At 38.3% G+C, this 24,563-nt stretch overlaps 1 protein-coding gene and 1 non-coding gene across 3 annotated transcripts in view; both read right to left on the bottom strand.

The window, feature by feature from the left end:
- Window positions 1-24,563, bottom strand: part of cep85l (centrosomal protein 85 like) — a 146,191-nt gene that overhangs the window by 5,617 nt on the left and 116,011 nt on the right. Inside the window, exons 5-12 of one of the 2 annotated variants that reach the window (XM_008120324.3) lie at window positions 20,831-20,933; window positions 18,873-19,052; window positions 16,492-16,644; window positions 13,771-13,925; window positions 8,187-8,304; window positions 7,520-7,570; window positions 3,306-3,413; window positions 567-780 (exon numbers count right to left, since the gene is read on the bottom strand). In XM_008120324.3, coding sequence (XP_008118531.2) covers window positions 567-780; window positions 3,306-3,413; window positions 7,520-7,570; window positions 8,187-8,304; window positions 13,771-13,925; window positions 16,492-16,644; window positions 18,873-19,052; window positions 20,831-20,933 — 1,082 coding nt within the window. Of the gene's footprint in view, window positions 1-566; window positions 781-3,305; window positions 3,414-7,519; window positions 7,571-8,186; window positions 8,305-13,770; window positions 13,926-16,491; window positions 16,645-18,872; window positions 19,053-20,815; window positions 20,934-24,563 lie in introns of both variants that reach the window. The other variant, XM_003215594.4, reaches the window with a different exon arrangement.
- Window positions 8,652-8,754, bottom strand: LOC134295776 (U6 spliceosomal RNA). Its single transcript, XR_010002383.1, has one exon. It is a non-coding gene; the product is annotated as a U6 spliceosomal RNA (small nuclear RNA).

The raw sequence follows: 24,563 nt of genomic DNA, 5'->3' as shown, positions 1-24,563 counted from the left end.
AAGTGATTTTCTAACACATGCTCTCTTGAAATGATCATTATACTTTGTAGAGATAAAGTTCAAGGGAAGTATTTTTTCCTTTTAGAATGGTGCCTGAATGCCAATCAACAGAATAAAGATAGATCCTGCAAGAAGTGATTTTTATAAAAATTTATATTTTCACCCTCTGAATAAATAGTTAACCAGCATTTTTTGCTATTGTAAATGTATAGAGCTACAATTCACCCAAACTAGGCTATAATAAATATGTTAGTCTTCAAGGTGCCACGTAACTCTTTCCTCTGTTTGTTTCATCAAACTAACACAGCTATCCTATCCCTTTGGAAGTTTGATCTATCTTCTTTTCCCCCAGAACTCATTTCCAATCAGGCAGAAAGGAAGCATTTTTTTCTACAATAATCTTAGAGGTTTATAAATGTGAAACAGGAAGACACCTAATTGGTTTACTATATGATAAATAGAATATAATTTCTGCCTCCTCGGTCTCTCATTAAACCTTCTGGATTTCACTTTTACAGATAAGACTTCCCAATATGGAAAGGATGCAATGTGCATTTGTCACTTACATCTGATTCCCAGCAATAAGGACATGTTAGGCTCCTTGCCCTGAGCTCTATGAGTAAGAATACTGCAAAGTGCTTTCAAGTCAAACAAACAATGAGACATTTCCTTGAACAACTGATCAGCCATAGGCAGTTTCTCAGGCAGCGGTTGCCTGCACTGTTCCATCTGAAGAATTTGTTCCCTCAAAGAAGCATTTTCTTCCATTAATCTTTGGTTCTTGGTTTAAAAGAAATAGAGAAAAAAAGAGAAAATTGCAATTTTAGTATCTTGTTTTGTTTATTGCAGCAATTCTAACTCAACACAGATTTGCTAAAAATGGCCAGACATAATTTTTATTTAAAGTAATACTTAAAAGGCCATATATCTCTGTTAAAAGGCCATATATCTCTGAGTACTAGATGGCAGGTAGAATGAATAGAAGATAGCAATGAACACCACATCCTGGCCATCAGGTTCCAGAGGCATGTCCCATGCTTCCCTGAAAATAAGACCTAGTAGAGGTTTTGGTGAATTGTGAAATATAAGACATCCCTGGAAGTAAGACCTAGGAGGAGAGAGGCTCCGTCACGCCACATGTGCCTTCCTTAGTGGCGGTGGCTCCCTCCTTCACCTTTGCGCCGCACGCATCTTCCTCGGAGGAGGAGGAGCAAAATAAGAAATCCCCTGAAAATAAGACCTAGCACATCTTTGGGAGCAAAAATTAATATAAGACACTGTCTTATTTTTGGGGAAACACGGTATTAGAAATCAAAAACTAAACATGGTAAACTTTGCTTTGATCAAATAAAGCATATTCCCATGGGCTTACTACTTCCAGTCTTCTCAAATATCCATCACAGAATATTTTGTTATCTGAAATTGGATATAAGTGCTCACAGGAGAAAGTCCATCTATTTATAAATAAATATATATAGAAATCAGAAAAAAATAATTAAGCCTTAAAAAGACCATAATAGTTATTCCATCACAGGTTAGACCCAAAGCTCTGCCTTCCATGATTTCCTATGTCCTGGTCCCAGAAGATGCATTCCTGACTTTCAGAGACTACTCTTTTCCCTACACTACAGCCCAAGCATGATTCAGCAAGGTTCCCTGCTACTACTATGTATGGCATTTCCAGGGCCTGAAGCATGGGTTGCATTTTAGGAGATAGAAATCTAAAGCTTCCTCAACAATACAGGAAACTGTATATGTATACACATATATACACAAAACCTTTAGGCTGTGTTTGCAAGAACCACATGCTCTTGTATTCACCGTCCTTATGTTGAGTAAAAGGCAGTCTACTACCACTGCGGTGATGATCAAGAGAAGCATGCCAATGATCTTTTAAGAATGCAATGTAAGGAACAAATCCAGATATGGCTGTTCCGCATCAAGCAAAAAATAGCACCATCAGGCTGACTGTACTGGACATCTCTACTTGGGGAAAATTCTAACTTACAGCACAATGTATATACAGTGTTCCCTCACTTTTCGTGGGGGTTACATTCCAGGACCACTTGCGATAAGTGGAAATCTGCCAAGTAGGGGCACTATTTTTATTCTAATATATAAATATTATTTTAATAGTTAAGTGGCCTTTCTCCCCCTTGCAAGCCCCGGGGAGAGTGAAGCCTTTCCTACTGGTGCCGGTAGGCCCCTTGCTTCCTGCTTGTCATGTTGCCCTGGCTGCCTCTGCTCCTGCAGCCAGGGAAGAAGAGTGAGGGCGGGCGGCAGCAGAGGAGGTTGTAAGAGGTGCCCAGGCTTCTTTTCTGCCGGTGCTCCAGCCAGTCATGCTGGAAAATGTGGAGTCCAGCCCCGGTTGGGTGCCCTATGGCAGCCATGGCATCGGAAGGGGGCTTCTTCTTTCCAGAAGCCCCGTGTGGCGAGAATATTTCCTGCCGCTTGGCCACCTGGCTAATCGGTGGCAAGCCGGCCCTGCCTCCTGGTTGGCCAGGCCAGGGGCCGGCCCAGGCAGCTCATTTAAGGCCACCGAGTGGGCCTGGCAGGTATTGGGCCTGCTTTTTTGCTTGGAGCTCCCGGTGGCGGCGAGATTGACGGCTGCGAGTGTGGCAGAGCGGCGGTAGCAAGAGTAGCAGCGAGGAGCGTGAGAGCGGCAAGAGCAGCAGCTGCAGGATTGAAGGCGGCAATTTCAGTGGCAACGAATTCGGTGACTGCAACATTTGCAGCGGTGAGGACTTCCTGGTGCAGCCTCTCAGCAGTGGTAGGGGCACCAGGAAGTCCTCACCGCCGCAAGGGTTGCCACTGCCGAATCCTGCAGCTGCTGCTCTTGCCGCAGGGGTCACCGCCTCCAATCCTGCAGCTGCTGGTCTTGCCGTTGTCATGCTCCTCGCTGCTGCTCTTGCCGCCGCTGCTCTGCCACACTTGCAGCCGTCGATCTCGCCGCCACAGGAAGCAAGGGGCCCACTGGCGCTGGTAGAAAAGGCTTCACTTTCCCCGGGGCTTGCAAGGGAGAGAAAGCTATTTAACTATTAAAAGCAGCAATGGGGTAGGTAAACAAACAAACAAATAATAAATTTTCCGCAAAACAGCGAGTCCGCGATAAGCGAACCGCTAAGTAGCAGGGGAACACTGTATCTAGAAAAATGTTCAGGCCCACTTATCTTTTATATAAAGTTTTCCCTCTTATTTACAAACCATGAAATCATCTTTTCCAGTTTTATAAAGTATGCAGAAATATGAAACAAGGTGGGAGGCAATGGGTCACATGTTTTGAAACATGTGATCTCAGCACTCACCTCAATCACAGTCCTTTGCAAGCGCTGTGTAATCTTATCCTTATCTTCAAGTTCATTTTTCTGCTTCTGAACTGTCAGTTTTTCTTGCAAAACCTTTTCCTGCAAAGACTAGGGGCAGAAAAAAAAGAAAGAAAGGAAGCAGGGAAGGAAAGAAGATCCTCTTAAAACATGTTGTCCAAATACAAATCAACAGTTCAAACACTATAAACACAATCTAAAAGATATAATACAGTAGAGTCTCACTTATCCAAGCTTCACTTATCCAAGGTTCTGTATTATCCAAGGCAGTCTGCCTTTTAGTAGTCATTGTTTTTGTAGTAAATGTTGCTATGTTTTGGTGCTAAATTCGTAAATACAGTAATTACTACATAACATTACTGTGTATAGAACTGCTTTTTCTGTCAATTTCTTGTAAAACATGATGTTTTGGTGCTTAATTTGTAAAATCATAATGTAATTTTATGTTCAATAGGCTTTTTTCTTATTATCCAAGATTTTGCCAGCCCGTTTATCTTGGATTAATGAGACTCTACTGTAGCTAACAAAATGCCTACAGGGAAAAGATCAAAATCAGGTTAAAAAACATCATAATTTACTACTATCAAATGCGGAACTGTGAGAGCAATGAGTCAGTCTCATGAAATGTTTTGTATGAAAGAGAATCTCAGAATAGCTGGCCAAAGCGGGCATCTGGCACCTCAGGGTGTTTGCCTTTAATCTTTGGTCTAGTTCACAATTAATAAAAAGAAGAATATCTAGTATCCTTGTCATCTTGAGTTCTGCATGTACTAAGAAAGGAACTTTATGTTAGGAGAGTCTGTACAATTTTTTGACAAAAATCTAACTACCTTCAATCTCAACATTTAGCCATCTAGTTTTTAAATTTAGAGCAAACAGTCTTCAGCACATGTAGTCTCAAGTACATTTTTATAGCTCAAACAGTAATGTCTCCTTCATTTTTAAACATGAGTTTTTTATCCTTGTGGCTCAAGGAAGAGATCATTTATCTTTGAAAACAAAGTGCAAACCTCCTCTCTCACACCCTGTGACATTGAAAATGTCTTTTAAAGTCATTTTCAATGATGAGCTTGGTTTTGGGGTGTTTTTTATTTTTGTTTTGTTTTGCTGTTTCCAGAGTTTAGTGCAGTCTGTCTTCAGTTCTGGGGGAGGAGGGGGAAGGCTCTTGGATCCCAAATGTTTACCTATTCTAAAACTAAATTATTACTTTGTGTTATCAAGAAAATAACAGTTTCCCAGATGACTTCTTCTTCTTATGTTTATTTATGCCCTGCTTTATTTCTTCCTTAGGGAACACAATGCAGGTTGATCAAGTGTGTGAGGTCTTCAGAATGTTTCCAGGTCAATCACATTTGTAATATAAAGATGTCATGGATCATTCAGATTATCAAGCACTGAGAGGAAGGCATTGAAACTGCATATATTGTGAGTGCAGAGGATTCCCGGGGCCCATAAGATAGGGATGTCAGACTTGTGGTCCTCCAGGTGTTTCAGACTCCCAACTCCCAGAAGCCATTGTCAGCTTGTCCAATGACCTGGAATTCTGGAAGCTGAAGTCCAAAACACCAGGAAGGCCACAAGTTTGCCACCACTGTTGTAAGACATTTCTCATGAAGTAAACTCATTTAAGATCCCTATGGATTAAGCAAAAATGATTGAAGTTCTTATCACATATTTCCACTGTTTTCAACTTTACATTAAAAGAACTGTGAACAATGGAATTAAATTCTTTTCAAGTTTAGTCTTCCATTATTAAACACGTACCAATGTCTCATAGTTTGGGACAGAAAACTAGCTAACAATGCAATAGCTCTGTATCAAAATGTATTTTCTGAGTTTTGATGGTTTCAGATATGGCAAATATGACTCTTTCCTGCCAATGAACGTACTAGTCCTCTTTCTCTGGCATCAGAGAAATTGCTCTCGAATGCCAATCACTTAATCAACAGCTATCGAGGTTCAACCCCTATCTGTGTATGCTGCAGCACAAGGAGGCATAGCTAGGACTAATGTGAATCCCTTGATCTCCACAACCCTGTTTTCCCAACAGCCCTTGAAGATAAAGGAAATAGAAAGCAGACATTGAAACAGATCTGTTCCTAGAAACTCAGTTGCAAAGCTTTATCTCTTCTTCTTAGATCCTTGTTTCCCTTTACTGTGTACCTCCTTCCTTCCCTCCTGCTAAGTACTGCTCAGAGTCTGTCTTTTGCTCTGAATCTCAAATTTCTGATCTTGTTTGGTTGCCTTTGACCACCTATTTCCACTGCTGTTTCTGGGTTCAATTCTACCATGTCTATTTTTCAATGCTCCTTATATTTGCTTTCTCCCTTCTACTCTTATTTAATATTTAGCCTCTTTTCCTGTCCTTATTCTTCACAGACTCTATCCTGGACCCAGGAATGAAATCAGGTTCACATACTCTGTTCTTGAATGTTAAATTTAGGATTTCAATCACAGTTCTTTTAAACTGTAGTTTCCCATGATATACAAGAAGGAATTATAATTTAAAATTAAACAAGTTATGAAATCTGGAAGGAACTGTGTTAGTAATATATTAATCCATAGTTGCCAGTTTCAGATGAAAGAAGGAACCACAATTTAAACAAATGACAACTAAAGCACCAGCCCCCCTTAATCTTAATGTTTTGTAACTAAATAAATTATAGTTGTTGTATTTCTTCAATTGTAAGATGCCATTGATTGTAAGACACAATCCAATTTCAGGAACACCACCACCAACAAAAATACATAGGTTCATCATCATTAGTTGTAATTGGGTCTTCAAGAAAGAACAGCAAGGGCCCTTCCACACAGCCATATAATCCAGAATATCAAAGCAGATAATCCACAATATCTGCTTTGAACTGCGTTATCGGCATCCACACTGCCATATAATCCAGTTCAATGTGCAGAGGTCGGCAATGACATGGCACATGGCGGCTAATTCTTGTTTGAATCTGTCTGCCATGTGAGAAAAGCAGTCACGCATGCTGCTCCCGCCCCTCTCCATTAGCTTTGCCAGGGCCAATGAGAAGAAAGTGGATTACATGACCTTTTGCAAAGCTGGTCTATATATACCAGGGTGAGCTCCGCCATTTTTCTGTGGGGTCCTGGTGTTTGAGAGAGAGAGATAGTGCTACCTAGCTCCATGTGTTCTATCCAGTGTTGTCACTGGTTTTTAGTATTTAGGGATTGCTTTTTGAGAATTCCAATCTTTTTCTTCTGCATTAAATTTTCTTAGTTAATATATTTCCTATAGTCCTGTTATTTTACTAATTCCACTAGGAAGGAGTGAGTGGGCATGTGTTTGGGGTGTGTGTGTGAGTTTAAGAAGGGCTTTTTCGTGTGTTTAATTTTTTTTAAGTTTTACCTTTTTTTGCTTTAACTTGACTGAGTGTGGGATAGGTTTAGGGAATATTTATTTATTTAGGGTATTTCTACTCCACATTTCTCCACAATGCGGACCCAAGGTGATTTACAGCATGCCAGCATATAAATTCCATCAAACAGAAATACACAAAAAGGTAAAACCATAATAAAACATCAATCAACAAAATCCATAAAATAAAATAAAATAAATAGGCTGACTCCCTTGAATCATCACGGGGAGTATTTCCCCAGCCCTACCTTCTGGCTTTTGTATTCTGTCCTGCATTAGCAGCCTAAGTTTCTCCCACCAAAAAAATAAAAAGCCCCTTCTTCTTCTACTTCACCTTTTTGACTCTCAGTCTCTGCTATTCCCTCCCTAGTCCTACCTTCTGGCTTGTGTGTGTGTGTGTGTGTACTCCTGCACCAGTCCAAAAGCCTTCCTTCTTTATTTGTAGAAACTAAAAAAAATCCTATATATCAATGGATGCCCCAAATGTTCTGAAACTTGCAGGGGGCTTGCAGTCATAAATTAGTCTCCAAGTGTGGCCATTTTCATCCCAATAGCCATAAAAAAGCCTCGTCATTTCCCTCATTGTTGCCAAACGGGCTGGATCTTCCTGGAGTGAAAATGGAACTTCTGACTGATGGATCATGAAACAGTATCGCGCCCCCCCTCCTGATTTCAGGAATTTCTCAGTAAACGGAGTGAGTGGGCAGACAACCGGAGAAGTTTTTGATGAATCGTACATCAACAATTAAAACAATGACGAAGAACACAGTATCACAAATTTAAAAGGGCTTAAAACTGTGAAACTCAGTATCATTACCTGGATTTCTATAGTCATCTGAGCAATCTGTTTCTGTTGATTGTCTATGACCTGTTGGGAAAAGAAGACAAACATATTTTTGTACATTTCATTGCTGTCTCTGCCATAATTTAATTGAAGGAAGCTATCTATTTTATTGTGGTCTTGAAAATGAAAGGGAGATGCAGTCCTAAAAAGGGGTGTGTATGATCATGACTAGAACTTGCAACGCACTGATGTTAGTAAGAATGACTGCTTGCAAGAACTGCTAGTAGTACTGTGTGGTAATGGAAGATGGAGAGAGATGAAAACATGCCCAGAAATGGTTAGGAAGCAACAATGAAAAGTGGTTGCAAACTGGCAGGAGAGTAGAGGCAGGTGGCAATTATGTCAGCCTCATATAAATGCATAGGTGCTTACTTGCCAGTAGCCCTCATTATGGGAATTTAATTGGTCAGTAAGTAAATGTCTGCATGTTTTGAACTAAAACGTTCACTTCTTCCCACCTAATTCTGGCCATGTCCCTCACCTATCTTTGATTGCCCAGCGGTGCATTACTTCCTGCTGCTGGCAACACAGCTGGGGGAGGGGAAAAGGCAGACTGACACAATAAGAATAGAAAAACGGCATAGAGATGATATCGTGTTTGACACGTGAAAGGGTAAGCTAACCAATTTAATGCACTGACCTTGCTAGCATTGTCATTTTTCTCTTTGAGGCTTTCATTTTCACTCTGAAGCTGTTTTGTGTCTAGCATAGGAAGGCGGACACCATCTTCCAGGCATTTTTCTACTTTCTGCTGCAGGCTGTAGTTTGGATTACCGTAGGCAAAGAGAATGAAGAAGCAAATAAAAAATTGCTCAACAGCTCCGAAGAGAAATGCAATGTAGTATTTGGTGTCCAGGAAATAATTTTTGACAAGATTTAATAGACAAAGTGCATATATTCTGCAAATGCAATTTGTCTAGCTTCCCATTCGCACATCCCTGAAAAAGGTTTGTGGATAATTCACAGTAACAATTATGGTTCAAACATAATATCAAGCCAAGATTGACTGCTGTGTGCATAAGTGACTGCACATAACACTAAAATGTTGGTGTGTTATGTGTGGAATTAGGTCAGTGTTTTTATACACATGACAGGTTCATTTATGTGAAGAAGTGACATCCTCAGTGCCGAATCTGTCATCCTTGCAGAGGGACAATGCTAATCTTCTCTGTGGTGTTCAAATTTTAATATATGAGCTACTGAAACAAAATTTGTAATACTCCAGGGAGCCCTCAAAACCTCTATCCTTTTACAGATATCTAGCTCCTAGTCTGAAAAGATCTGAGTTTCTCAGTTTCTAGTACAATATCCACATGTTTAAAATCAGGTGTGCAAACCAGTTGCCAAATATTAGCATACATCATCTTAAACTCGGATTTTCAGTAGTGTTTCTAGTGTCTAAAGCCCTTTCACTGCAAGCTCTGAGCAACTCATAGTTCCAAGTACTCTCCTACCTGAAACTTTCAATTGTCTGGACAACATGGATCTTCTGCAAATAGGGTTGCTGCTCTTTTCCGAATAACGTTTTGAACACCAATAGCAGTTGTGTTTTTCTTTTTCAAGTAAAATGGTTACAGTCTATCACACTTCTTTATCTCCTTTTCATTTTTTGTAGTCAGTGAGATGCACTACTAAATATTGGCTGAAGGGGGAAGAAGCTTTCTGTACTTGAGGACAAACGTACTTGAGGCAGAGTACTCTTGTTCTGCTTACTCAATGGTGAGGAAAGGCAGATTTGTCTACGAAGGCCAGTTTTGGCTCAAGATAGGACAACATGGGATCTTTTTAACTTCCTCCATCTTTGATCACTTGAAACACGTAGGTAGCAAAAATATTTGTGGCTTTAGGAATATTTCAAATTATAGAAATTTGAGATTATAAACTCTTTGGACATGGTAGAGTTGGCCATAGTTATTTAATAGGAACAGAATGTATCTTATTTTACAAGTTCTTTGTGCTGAGCTATGAAACTAAATGGTAATCCAAAATAAAAACACTTTATTTCCAAATAAACCCAATATACCTCAAACTGAAGAGTAGTGGTTTGACTATTGCAGTAGAACTCAAAAAGACCAGGGTTCAAATCCCTATTAGGCCATAGAAACCTAGTGGACAACTCTAGACATGTCACATATGCTTAGCCTCAGAAAAAGACAATGACAAAAAGAACAAATTCTGCCAATAAAATCCTGTGATAGGGTCACCATTACTTAGCAATGACTTAAAGGCACAACAACTGCAATCTGGTTTTGAGATTTTCAGAGGTTGCATGATAACTGCTTTCACAAAACTCTGAGAAATATGTCTCCTAAACACAATGAGTGGCAATTTGTTTTATTTAGATGATGTAACGTGTGAGAATCATAACTTTCCTCTTTAGGTTTGAGTATGATTGAAAGTGGGTGAACAGATTATTTAAAGGGTTGTTGTATGTTTTCCGGGCTGTATGGCCATGTTCTAGAAGTATTATCTCCTGACGTTTTGCCTACATCTATGGCAGGCATCCTCAGAGGTGTGAGGTAATTTGAACTAGAAATTTGTGAACTTTACCTTTTATCTGTAGATGTCTAATATTTCTGCAACAACTGCCAAAACTACCTAAACACTGTGGGGGGGGGGGGGGGGGAGGAATCAGCTTAGCTAAACGGACTAGCAAAAACTGATGTATGGACTGCTACATCCAGTGTTTTCAACTGTGAATCTCTTTGAAACCATGGCAATGCAAAAGAAAAAAAATGTAAACCTTTAATACATAAATTAAATGCAGCTCAGCAGTCATGTGTGGGCTACTGAATGATTAAAACTTACAGTCTGCCTACCCAAATTTATGTCTGCTTCACATAAACACTGGCCTAATTCATTCACAGAAAATCTTTGCAACTTCACCCACAAACAAGCTTCATCTATTCTATCCTCACAATGACATGCAAAAGTCCCAGAACAGGGGGGAATCACACTTCTCCTTCACAGCATCTCAATCATCTTTCAAAAATAAAAACACAAATGATGACAATGACAATTGTTGTTTAAATTTAGAAACAAGGCTCTGTGTCACATATTTGGAAACTTTCAGAAAATAATCCATCAATCTGATGGATTATGCACTCACACATACAAGAGGTACCAGATGTAAGATGGAAACAATGCAGTCAGTGATTTGGCTAACTGTCCCAAATACCTAACCTTTCATCATCTGAACAAAGTGTCTGTGGCACAGGCCGTTCAGCGAGGGAGGTCATGAACTGAAGTGCCACACAGTTTAGACTATTAAGAAACAAGTTTGTTGCAGTTGTCGTTATTGCATAATTCCAATGGAGTGTTGCCCTAATTCCCCTTAAAACACATTACACTTTTTCTAAATGAAGAGGTTCCACTTAGTTTACTTTGTGCTGGAGTGACACTGTCTTTTTTTTTTTTTACTATCCATCTGATACTGTGCCACAGAAATGTAGCAATTTATATTCCTCTGCAATTACTGATGAAAATGAGCAAAATATATGTATTGTAGATTTTTAACAACCATTAAATAGATCTTTTTCTCTGCAAAACATTTTTACAAACCTTATTTTTTCCTTCCCCATAACCTAGGACACCACATATGTCAAAGGTCAGACGCCAGCCAGTTAGATAAATGCAGTTTATTTAACAAACAACTCAAAACAGCTCAGTAAACTGTCCAAAAAGCTTATAACACTTAAACTTCAGTGTAAATAAGCATTCAAAATGAAGAAAATGCCAAAAGAAAAAAACCGGCATATAATCTGGATTATCCAGAGATATAATCCGGATTAGAACCAAAGTGCTTGAATCAAGCTCAAAATTGCAAGGCAGACTCAAAATGGCAAAATAAACAAAGGCAAATAATCCCAGAAGCTCAAAACTTCCTCAAAACCCAAGAGTACAGTAAAAACTAAACTAAACTAAAGAGAAAGCCCAAACCGGGCTAAAGTTCTTCGCCAAAAACGGCACAAGCAAACTAAGCTGGAAAACGCTGAAGCAATAGCAACAAGTCGCTGCGTTGAAAGCCAAGCCTGATGTCCAAGGAGTGAAGTGTCGTAGCGAAGTCAAGCCAGTCCGAAGTCAGGGTTGGAAAAACAGCGTCAGAGTCGAAGGCGAAGCCAGTAGTCAGCAACGGAAGACAGCCATGGAGACAGGAATAGAGCCAAGCCGAATTTTGGGAGCGAAGAGATATGCCAAGTCGAATTCCAGTCCAAGGTCCAAAGAGTGAAGTCGTCACAACAGGGTCCACATCACAGGATAACACAAAAAGCCAAGACGACAGAGGCAAGCGGCAGATCGGTTGCAAAGTCCCAAGCCAGTCTTCGGAGTCAAGTACAGGAAACCCAATGGCGCCCAACAACACCTTGCCACATGCAAGGAACAATGGCCAAAAATCCCCAATTTATTTAGATTTCCTTGGGTGTCCAAACAACCAACGCCTTGGGATCAGGTGTCCCAAGCTCCTCATCAGAGTCCGAGCTCCAAACAGCCAACGCCTTAGGATAAGGCGTCCCAAGTTCCTCATCAGAGTCAGATTCGCTCTGCCTACGCCCAACCCTGTCCACACCTGCGGAATTGCCCTCATTCCTCCAGGCAGACCATGTGGGGTCTGCTTCTGAAGAAACCCAAGCCTCTCCTGCGTCCTCAGCATCCATGGGCCCAGTTTCCTCCCCAAGATCCTCCGGAGCCCGTGCCCAGCCTATGCCAACTCCTTCCGCTGCCACCGGTTCCTCAGCATCCATTTCCATCTCAGGATCCCCTTCCAAATCCGCAAATGAATCCTCATCTGAGGATTCCTCATCTATCTCCCTGACTCTTTTCCTATGTAAATCTTCCAACGAGCCCTCCTCGCAAGGATTCTTCCTTCCCCTCCTGATCCTACCATTATCACTAGCAGCCTCAGAAGACTCATTCACAACAACATATACTGGCCTGCTGAAAGCACTCTGTGAGTTAAAAGGTAAACAGAAGTTTTATCTCAAAATCCAACATAAAGTCTGGTTACCAGACTGGGATGTTTTTACTAATCAACCTGAACAAGAATGTTTGCCCCTTTAGTCTTGTGTTTGGTAACTGAATTATGAGAGGACTAGAGGACATTCCCAAACTAACTTGATGAGTGTATCTGGAGAAGTTTATGTCATAGTAAAGCTCCTGGTTGTTAAAGGTCACAAAGTTCCAACTGTTTTGGAAGCAACAAATTAACACAGCTACTTTTCTGGATGTTGTTATCCTGAGAAAGAACACTTCTATTATCACATTACGAGGGTTGAATGAAATGTAATGCCTCCACCTTCATAACTCCTCAACAGATGGCTGTACTGGTATGCGGCAGGTACTGGCTTGTTCAGTAGACTCTCCTCTACAGTTCCATTTGGGGGGAAGCCTTAGCATTGAACGGTTGTGTTGTTAAAGTGCGAAGTATGGAACCCTGCGACTTAAGCAACGTGCAGTCATTGAGGAGTTACGAAGGTGGAGACATTACTTTTCATTCAACCCTCGTAAATATCCAGCCAGTTTTTATCGTATATAGAGACTACACATTACTCAGGTAGAATGGAAGGAAAAACTGTATGAATGGTGCGCTTGGCTTCTTTGTAAACATTTCCTGAGATGTCCAAGTCAGTCGGAAACTGTTAAGCATGTGCTTGTTAAGCAACAATGCATACAATTCTTACTCGCTTACCAGCAGCTAAAGAAAAGAACCTCTTTTGGTTTGGGTTTACAATGACTCAGAACACCAATGAACATGTCTCTGGAGTAGTACTTAAGAAAAATGCCAGCTTTCTAAGGCTTTCTCCTCAATGTGGAGATCTGGAAGGGATTTCTTTTTTCTGCCTCTCTGGAGCAAGTGGGAGGAGCAAACGTTTTTCAAAACTAGTTTGGAGGGTTACAAAACTACTGCCCTCACCACTAAATTTATGATGACAGCAGAGACAGAAAATACATTAGCAGTATTTCTGATACCCTTTATTTTTTAGAACTAGATCGGTTTTCTGACAATGTCACCTACTCTAGTTAGGCACCTGGAATATTAGCACATCAGAACTCTCTCGGCCATCAAGCAATCTCTTTATAACAGACAATACTTTACAATTCAATATGACTGTTGATGTTATAATAAGAGGTCATTTGAGCCCATTCATTATAACTAGATCAACACAGAACTGGATTGAAATAAACTGTACATAGCAACATTTATAAACAAAAGCAATTGGTTATACCTTTGTACTGCTGTTACCAATTCCTTTTCTTTCTGCTTCTGACAGACCAGCTGCAATTCTTTTTCTTGATTTTGTGTCTTAGACTCTTCAAGCGCGCTTTCCAACTCAGCCACAGTACCTTTCATCTGCTTGTTCTTTTCTTCAAGAACCTGAAGCTAGAGATGAAATATATTTATCCAAGGACATGCTTGCCATAGTCTATGTCCACCAAAGGGGTTGATTTTAAATAAAGAGAACTGACTGTCCAAGTTTTGCAAAACTGAAGGAACTGATTTGTGCTAAGATGCCCACTACTGATACGACTTTGGAAGAAAGTGAATCAAACCAAAGGGAGAGAGCTTGGCTACTGATTTTAGTGTTTATGTATATTTAAGGTTTATTTTATGCTCTGGCACTGAATGTTTCTCGTATATACGTTGTGCTCTGCCCTGAGTCCCCTTCGGGGTGAGAAGGGCGGAATATAAATGTTTTAAATAAATAAATAAATACATGGCATTCTATAACATTTCCTGTGACTTATATGGCATGACCCTAATATCCACTGGGAATATATTCGAAGGAACCCATGTTTGAAGAACATCACACACCCACCATCTCAAGGATACCCAAAACCATGGATAATAGCAAACTCTCTATTTTACTGTACTTGAACTGAAAGCATAGAATAGAATTGTACTGGAGGATCTAGCAAGGCTCAGGGACACTTCAAAGACGTATATATATTTTGGAACATGGGTAAGTGAAATCATGGATGCCAAATCTAAGGATAAGGGGGTCTTACTGTATTATTTGCAAATTGTGAAATTCACAAGGGTTAGGACATACGATTGTCAAGCTAACACTGAAATGTATACATATATGTGAAGGTGAGAAAATCAAAAATGGGAAGAAATGCAACACACTTTGGGTGTTTCAGCACAAACATTTCTTCAGGAACCAAAACATTTTCAACACTCCACTTATAATTTATGCCAAGAAAAAAAAATCAAAACACAGTGGGCATATTTTCCACAAACATTTTTACATTCACATTATTTTTGAAGCTGAAACTCCAATTTTCCATTTACAAAATTCTGCTTTTTAAAAAATGCTTGTTTTGCTAACCAACTATAATAATGAATTCTATTGAAAACCTCATTTGAATTCGATAGTAGTGAATAAAATGCCTAGGGCTACAATTTTCTGATTCAAATAATTACTCTTGCAAGGTCAGTTGTGTAGATATCTGAATTAAAACATGAAATCAGAATGTACACTTACAAAGTGCTTTTGTTTGTAATATTGATTTATACTCTCAAATGGTTTGTTCTACAGATTTTTCTAATTAGAATAGACTCTCAGTTAACGAGAATGCAAGTAATCAGAACTCTCAAGCAACTGGCAAAAATAGAAATAACATATTAAATAAAATTAAAATAAAATCAATTTTTGTAATACAATAAAACTGTGTTTCATTAAATTAAGTTTGTCTTTATTTGCTTTTAATTATTATATTTCAATATGAATATCAAGTCAATACAGAGTGCATGGTAAAGTATAATATGGGATAAAATATTAGTTATGCCTATTTTTAACAGTAATTCTCAAGCAACCAGAAACTACATTGATTCAGTATCTACAATCCCTATGGGTGCTGGTTAATTGAGTCTTCTGTACTATAAACACTTTCAAAACAAATGATATATATAATAAGAACATCATGACCTCTTTGAGGGATGTATGTAACTGATATGGCAAAAGTAATGTATACATTTTAGCATATTATGATAACGAAGAACAAAAGGAGCCAAAACCCTCCTGAATAAGGTGAATCTCCCTTATCACAAAAGAAAGATGCAACTGTAAAATAATTTCTGCAATAGCAAGATGTAACAAAGCGTGTAGTGCAATCTGAACAACTTCAATAATAAAAAAGAGCCTGTGAAGGAGGTGTGGGATAGAGTTGGTGTAAAGGCTAATCATGGCTTAGAGAAGTTGTGGGGGAACATAATGTATCAAAAGGCAGAGGCTTCCATCTGTGAAGTTCAGACATGGTTTTGAACTGTCAGTGACAGTGTGATGGTGACACAGACAGGGTCTTGAGCTGATACAGGCAGAAATTGAAGCAGAAGCAGAAAGGGATTTGGGTTTGAGAAAGATAGGAGAACTATTTATGGTTTTGGGGAGCTTAAAGGTTGGTTTAGTAGAGGTTATGGTATTTTCTATTGCATTTCATATAATTATTCTTGTTGTTATTTAAACTTGATTCAGGAGTCAGGACACATATGCCAAAATTAAAGACACCACACAATAGTCCCAAGTTGACATTTAAGGTACCCAGTAACCCAATCCAGCAAGGGAATAATTGAGGGAACAAGGGGAAGGTGAGTGGCAGGAAACCTAGGGGTTGGAGTATGGAACCAGCCTGGGTAAAGGGATCTGCCACAGAACCCTAATGCACTTATTTTATTTATATATTTGAGCACAATCTAGTGGAACCGTACAAGATCCAATGAAATGCAAACAATGTAAGAGATTTTCAGGTGTGTGTGTGTGTGTGTGTGTGTGTGTGTGAAATGTAAATGGTATTTAGAGAGACACATTTCCAAACTGTTATATGTCATTTTTATATTTTATCAAAGTACTCTATCCGCCAATAGTATGCACTTCAGTTTATATAATACATTCAGAGAAAAAGCTCTAAGTGTGCTCTCTGTTTTCTGAACACGAAACACTAATTACCTGTTTACTTTGACTTTCAACATCATCCAGTGTTGGCAGATCAGCCAAGTACTTTTCAAGGGTTTCTATTCTTCTTTGTTTCTCTTTATTCTGTTCTGACTCTTTCTGGCATTTCTTTTTCAGGCTGCTTATGTACCTGTCTCTGGTTTTGAGCTAGAAAAGGAATAAAATGTGTGCTTCATTACATGAGGCAGAAAACACATCTGTGCCAAGATTGATCCTCCCCCAAAAAACTCAGCACTCACTTTTCAGCATAAAGTAAAACAGTGCTTTTATTAAAAGATAAACAGATCACAATAGAGTATTTATCTTCTCAATACACTAAGAGCTTTTGCTCACTATTTCCATGGCTGAATGGTTTTGCAGTCATTAAACACATGTCTATCCAGAGCATTTTTTCCTTTTAAGACAGCAATTATTTTCCATAACTATATTTATTATTAGTGGGAGCAGGTACAGCAGGGGCACAGTTCTTCAAGACTTTAAATTATTGTCTAACTAGAAAACATGTCCTCATTGTGCTAATGATCAACATCAGCATAGATACCTGTGCCATGATAACTTCATTGTTAGCAAAGATCTTTTTAAGCAATCGAATTTAAAATCTGTACTTTGAAATATAATGCAAGGCAGGGTTGTTGTGAGTTTTCTGGGCTGTATGGCCATGTTCCATAAGCATTCTCTCCTGGCGTTTTGTCCACATCTGTGGCAGGCATCCTCAAGAGATTGTGAGGTATATTGGAAAAACTAAGCAAGGAAGGTTTATTTATATATCTGTGGAAGGTCCAGGGTGGGAGAAAGAACTCTTGTCTGTTGGAGGCCAGTGTGAATGTTGTAATTAATCACCTTGATTAGCATTAATGGCCTTGCCAGCTTCAGATGTGGATGAAACATCAAGAGATAATGCTTCTGGAATATGGCCATACAGACTGGAAAACTCACAACAACCCTGTGATTCCGGCCATGAAAGCCTTCAACAACATAATGCAAGGCAATCTAGAATACTGTTTAAGTACAGTGCAAATTAGATAATCTGTGGAAGAAGCCTAAGTGAGGCCTAAATCTGCCTGTCCCCTAACTGAACCCTGGCTGTCCCTTGGCTGAGTTGGTTGCTAGGAGACCAAGTGGGCAGAGATTAGCCCTCTAAACTGGCAGCAATTGGATAAAAACAATTATTGCTCTCCCTCTAATTATTTATTTATTTACAGCATTTATATTCCGCCCTTCTCACCCCGAAGGGGACTCAGGGCGGATCACATTACACATATAGGCAAATATTCAATGCCTTTGAACATAGAACAAAGACAGACAAACATAGGCTCCGAGCGGGCCTCGAACTCATGACCTCCTGGTCAGAGTGATTCATTGCAGTGATTCATTGCAGCTGTTCTCCAGCCTGCGCCACAGCCCGAGCCCAATTAGGACTTTATTTTTCTTTTCTTTTTGTTGTATCAACCTAGAGGCATGGATGATGGATTTTGTTGTCAAATTTCGAGGTTGGGGGGCCTATAGTTTTGTTGTTTTGTGGGTCGCCGTGATGCCATCACTCATTTATATATATAGATAGATACTATCCATCAAATGAGAAATAACAGTGGTGATACCTTCAAAGTGCTTTTTAAAATGGCATAATGAGGGGGAAAATTAAGGAAAAACAGAAAAGAACAAAAAATTAAGAAATGGGTAGGCCAATTATGTCTTGCATAACTAAGAACCAGAATATCAAACATAATTAGCTAGCATAACCATAATGTTCTATACTGAGCACAGGATGTTGATACTTATTTTAGATCAAGATTTAGATTACTGCAGTTCATAAAACTGTTCCTTGAATCTTAATAGTACAGTATTATTGTTACAGTACAAGAAGCTACAACATATGCATTGATGTGTAGTACATTAGCACTAATCCAATGCCTCTTTAATTGTATTTCTTGCACCTGTGGGTGGGAACTAAAACAACATAATAGATGATAATCTAACCACAGATAGAAAAAATAGAAGGTAGCAAGACGAATTAGTTTCTTTTTCTCCCATCTTCCAAAAGAATGGACTAAATACAGATTATGGAAGTTCATGACCAGTGCAACTGATTTCAAAGATACTGTTATCCAAATAATTAAATCTAGATGCATTCCACTCAAGTAGAACATCAATGAAAAAAACAATAAGATTTTCTTTGTTGTCAAAGGCTTTCAGATTTTCTTTCAGATGAATGAAATTGTTTAAAAAGAGAGAATTATCTTGATGGGTCATAAGTAGCACTCTTTAAAAAGCTGCTACGAATGAGCATCAGCGTTAAAAATAGCTGATGGTTTGATAAAGTGAGTATTTCGGTCACAGCAATACATTCATTTTTGTAACATCAACTTCAGACCTACCTTCTCTTCCATCTTCTTCTTTTCCTCACTAGCTTTGTTTGCCATTTGTTTCAAAAATTCACTGAGTTGTAGCTCTTTATTTTGTACTATTGCAAGCTTTTGTTCCAGCTCTTCCCTTTCACAATGGGTTGGAGATCTCTCTGAAAATGAAGGCTGCATTGCTGTGTTCTCATACTGAGGCTACAAGGAAAAAACAGAGAATAGAAGGAAGAATGAACGTGACAAAGTGAGTTTTGGAAAACACTGCTAGTAGCTTCACATTGGTGGAATAAAATTCAACCTTCTCACCTGGGAAGTTTTTCATCTGGAAGTTATGGTTGGTCATTTCGGTAAGAGAACAAATACAGTATAGGGAGAAGCAAATCTGAACCCACACTTCCATCTACTGAAAAATATCTGTAAATTCAAATACTACCTAATCTTGAAAATGTCGCACCTGTTCTCTAAATTGTTGAATACTTCCTGGTTCTAATTCAATTCCCCTGGAAATATCCGGTTTTTGCTCAAATAATTTGTTGTCAGAGTCTCTTTGAAATAAATGGCTGTTAAAAAATTGAATCCATTATCAGATCACAACAGTATTCTGCTCTGTCAGAAGCTATTCTGATCATGGTTGCAGATGTATCCTATGGCAGTGATGTTGCTCATATACTCTTGCACATTCTTCATTTATTTTTCTTACAAACCTCAACATTGTCAATCTGTCTCCCACACATTTATATTTAGTCAACTTTCTGACTTTGAGCATTCTTTTTGAGTTACTTGATTCTGATAATAGGCACTCTATCTTAAAAGACTGTTACCTACAGTGACTGTTACTTTGTGTTGTTGTTGCTCTAAATTGCCTGATTTGATCCAACAAAGCAAACTTTTTACTCACTTTTTACTAACTTTACTCATTATTTGACTCTGATATGATCTTATTAAAACCACCGAAGGTCTTGGAATCAAACCCCAGCGGTTACCAGGGGTCCACTGAATCTTTTCTTCTTTTTAACCATCTGCTGATATTGCCATAATTATTAACTGTCTATGTTCAATAAACGTTTAAACAAACTACTGTTGTTTTGATAGACAGAATAATTCTTGACCAACTGGCAAGAATGTGGAACATCCTGTTTACCATATTTTGCTGGACCATAAGTCCTATCATCTTTGCTCATGGACAATGCTGTCTAGAGCTATCTGGAGTTTTAATCAAACTTCTGGAAAACCTTAAATTACCTACGCTTGGCAGCGTTGACTCCTAGAAAACCAGCATTCAAAGGGAAAACTAAGTTAACATTCTTATTTTGATTCAGAGTTTCTAGCTATGTATTTTTTAATAGAAAGATCAGAACTTGTTGCTGTATATTCTAATCTGATCAAAGAACAGAACTTTCAGTCCTGTAAAACTGAAAGGTTTAGGTTTGTAATCTCCAATATGAAGTATTACAATCAAGGAAAAAATTAATCACATTAATGTAACTGGGACACAAAATAGACTATGCCGTTTACTGTATATTTACCATAATTGCAATGTAGAAGAACAATGAACTGATTTTGATAGTATTGCAGTTAAACCTATTCAAGGTATGGCATAGTCTACTTTCTAAAGAAATGCAGCTACACAGATCCTTCATGATAGAATAGTAATAAGCTCATCAATATGCATAACAGAACAGTCACTTTTGTATACAAGATGTTTAAACTTAATACTTTTAAAGCAAGTTACCAGTTTTGACATTAGAACAGATATGAAATAATACAAACTGATTTCAAACAATGAGATCCCTCCATTAAATATATATTCCAGCATAATTTGATTCATCAATAAAATATTCATATAAACCATTTTATTGTTATGTGATACAAAGTAAAAAGGCTCTCCTTCTGGGTATCATATGTTGAGGACTTTCATTTCATGAGACACAATACCTACAAATAAAAAAATCACATCTCACCTGGAAAGTACTCACGTAAGAGTCTTCACAATTCACAATATGCCCCAGTCTTGCTTGCTGGGCCCGTAGTTCATTTTCCCTTATCTTCTGATACAAAAGATTAATTTGCTGGTTCTGCCTATAATTCGTAAAAAAAAAAAAAGAGGGAAAAGAAACAAAAATAAAGAAATTTTCTTGGGTTATACTGCTATTTTTTTAATATTTCTATTGTCTTCAGTATTCATGTGGGAATTAATTTTTATTTTATTTTGCCCTTGATTTTCCCACAATACTGGGATTTACATTAACCATAAGATGGATCTTTCCATGCTTGAGGGAATAAAAGCTCTGGCATACGCATGGGAGCCTTCCTGCCAGTGAAGTGTCCTGATTCACCTTCTCAATTTTATAGTTCTTTATAACACAGCTCATTTATGAAAATGTTGAAGCCATAGGTGTGAAAACATTTTTAAGGGCAAAAACTGTATATATATATTTTAAAAATCAGCATACAGTTGGCCCTCTCTCTTTTCAGATTTCACTTTTGTGGGTTTGAATGTTCAACGATTGAATTAAGATGTCCTCTCTAGGAATCTCTAGGTCCTCTAGTATGACTCTATGAAGGATGACCAAGCTAAAGGACTAGAGATTCCTTGATAGAACATGTCTCTAAGAATCTGTGTTAACTTCCATCGGAGGTTGATCACAGATTCAAGATCGAGGACTTACAGATTTTTAGAGATGTTTTTATTTGCAGTTTTAAACTTCACACATGAACACTGTATCTTAAACATTGTTTTCATGCTATAATAACATGTTCTACAGTCCATGTTTGATTTTTTTTCCCCGTCACAAAATATCAGAAAAAATTAACAAAACAAATACATCCTTTTCTGAAATGTTTACTTTTTCTGCTAGGCATGTAAATATGTAGTAGAGACAGCTCTAAATTAGAGATGGGAGTCTAATCATCATCATTAAAATATAAAATATAAGATTATATTAGTGAAGCATAAATATCAACGTCCAAGAATATGATTTTATAATTATTTTGCATGAAGTTTGTTTTTCATAATTTTCAGCCAGACAATATCATCATATATTCTAGATTTGGGTGCGGATCCATTTTTGTTTGTTTCCTTCAGCCAATCCAGCTTCTTCGGTTTGTTTGGGTGACCGTAACGGCCAGGGCCCAGCCCTCATGGACTCCAGTCCGAAACGGGACCACATGGCAGTCAATCTTGGCTCTTTCTCCTCTATTCGGCATAACAGTTTAATATTTTTTTTTACTTTTCCTTTATTTTCTTGATTCTTTTTATTTAGTGGGACTGACTGGGAGTTGGGGACGTGTGGGATGGCATTTGAGAGTCACTCTTTAAGCTTTCTTTCTCCTTCCCTTTCTTCCCTTCAAATACTTCTAAAAGATAACAATTATTATAACTAATCCCAGCAAACAAAAAGAAAACCCTTATTCTCTGAAAACTACTACCACCTAGTTACTTTTCATCTAGAGTAGAAAGTAGAAACAGTTTTAAGGAACCATTAAACATGAAGCAAAGATTGAAGTGTGCCCACTACAGACAGGGTCTACAGTAGAGAAAAAAGAGTTTTTTTAAAGGAAGCCCAGGGTGGATAGCTCCAGGTCAGCACTTTTCCTTACCTGGGCCTCCTTAAAATGCCTTGGGAAGCTGTATGAGGTGCTGCAAGGAGAAAAAGCGCCTGCCTGCCTGCAGTGCCTCTCCCCGGAATAGAAATAGCTTTAACGAAGCATTAAACCCAGTCTCCTTCACAGACAGAAGGAAAATAGTCACAGAAAGAGTGGTATCTTAACTCTGATATTTTTAAACCAGCTCTTAATGAAGGACATGGAAGGGGAGCCTGTGGGAAGTCCCCCCATAATGGGACAGATAAGGTGCTTTCTTAACCCCATTGCTGACACCCAGGCTTCCTTGGAGGGAAAAAAGGAAAGGTTCCAAAAAAGGGTGCTTTCTTAAACCCACTGCTGACACCCAGGCTCCCTTGAAGGAAAAAAGGAAAGGCTCCCAGGAATGAAAAGGGAGCCTCGTAAGTTCCCCATTGCCGGATCTAGCCGTATTTTTTGGCTACGGACCAAAAATGGTTATCTGTCTACCCACCCATTTTTGGGAGGTGCTAGAAAACGGATATAGGGGTCTACTGCTATCCAGCCAGCAGAAACGGACCAAGGTTCAGCCGAAATGCACAAGACTAATATATTCTATGTTGAGTGCATATTTTTGTTCATGAAAATGTTATTTCACACAGATATGGCAGATTTTTGACATCTCATAATCTTTGAGGCATGACTGTATTATATTTTGATGTCTTCTATCTACTTTGAGATGCCAAGAGAGAGTGGCTATCTGCTAACCTCTTAAACAAGTTCTGTACCAAGACAGTCAATAAGATGTCATGGTCTGAGTGTTGGAATATGGCTCTGTAGGACAGGATTCAAATCCCTACTTTGACATGGAAATGCACTGGGTGACCTTAGTCAAGTCATACTCTCATAGCCTCAGATAAAGGTAATGGCAAAGTTTCCTCTGAAGAAATTGTGCCCAGAAAAACCCATAATAATTTCACCATAAGTACACAACAGAAACCTTGAGATGATTTTGCAAGGACTGGAGTGTTGGTTTTGTTTGGTATTCATGTGCTTCATTGCTGCCTGTGCTCTAACAAAAGTCAAAAACCTGAGGCAGAAAAAATATAATAACAATGATGCCATAATAGAGTCTATCTTACCATCAAGAGAAAAAAAGCATACATTTTAAAAGTCTATTTTAATATCAATATTCTGTAGGAGGAAAAGGACCCATTCTTTATGTCCTGGTTCAGCTGATGTTATCTGGCTCTGGGTATTTTTACTATTAATGTGAATTCAATACATGAACTATGTCTATGTATTAAAACTGTTTATTTGATAGATCGTGTTATAGGATTCATACTATTCTTGAAAAATAGCTACTAAAACAAACACTGAACAAGCTGTTTTGAGTGTATGGTAAAATATTTTCAACAGGTATTCTTTTTTCCACCACTTCAATATCCTCCATACAGTAACTATTGCTAGATATATCCAAATACAATTCAACTTGCTATAGGTGCATTCAGAAAAGTACAAAAAAGTAATTATAACTATCATATCTTATGATAGATTGATAACCATGCTCCATTCTATTACCCTTTTTATAAAAATAGAATGATTAATTATATCTCATGCAATTCAATAACATTAGTTTTTCCCAGTAAAATCAATGTGATTGTTTAAAAGCTTTGTCAAAATGATAGCTAAAAAAGATGCCAAAATATCAAAACGTTACATCTTTTTCACATAATCCTTAAATCTTCCAAGTTGCCTGACAACAGAAGGCCTAAAGCTGATAATATTGTAAAATTGTTCTAATCCTTTGCTACTCCAACAGCTGTTGCTCTTAATCCACTGCATAACCAAACAGTGATAGGGCTTTGCTTAAAAAATAACCAAATTATGATCTCACAAATCTAGTCCATGTGTAGCAATGGAAACAATATACTCAACTGTCTGCCGATCTACAAGTAATTCAACCACTTTCTAAGAGATTTCAGTATATAAAACTTCCTGAACCCTTTACTATGCAATAATTTAACCTCACATTATAAAAAATGACCCCACCCCAAACAACGTCAATCACAGAATACTCTTTCAGACACTTGCAAACTTTCTCTCTTTTGGCAATTGCTTTAACATCCTTACAATTAACAACTACGC

Source organism: Anolis carolinensis, chromosome 1 (assembly GCF_035594765.1).
Source record: "Anolis carolinensis isolate JA03-04 chromosome 1, rAnoCar3.1.pri, whole genome shotgun sequence".
Lineage (NCBI taxonomy): Eukaryota > Metazoa > Chordata > Lepidosauria > Squamata > Dactyloidae > Anolis > Anolis carolinensis.
Note: the sequence above shows the minus strand (reverse complement) of the source record. Positions and strands in the feature narration are given on the sequence as shown.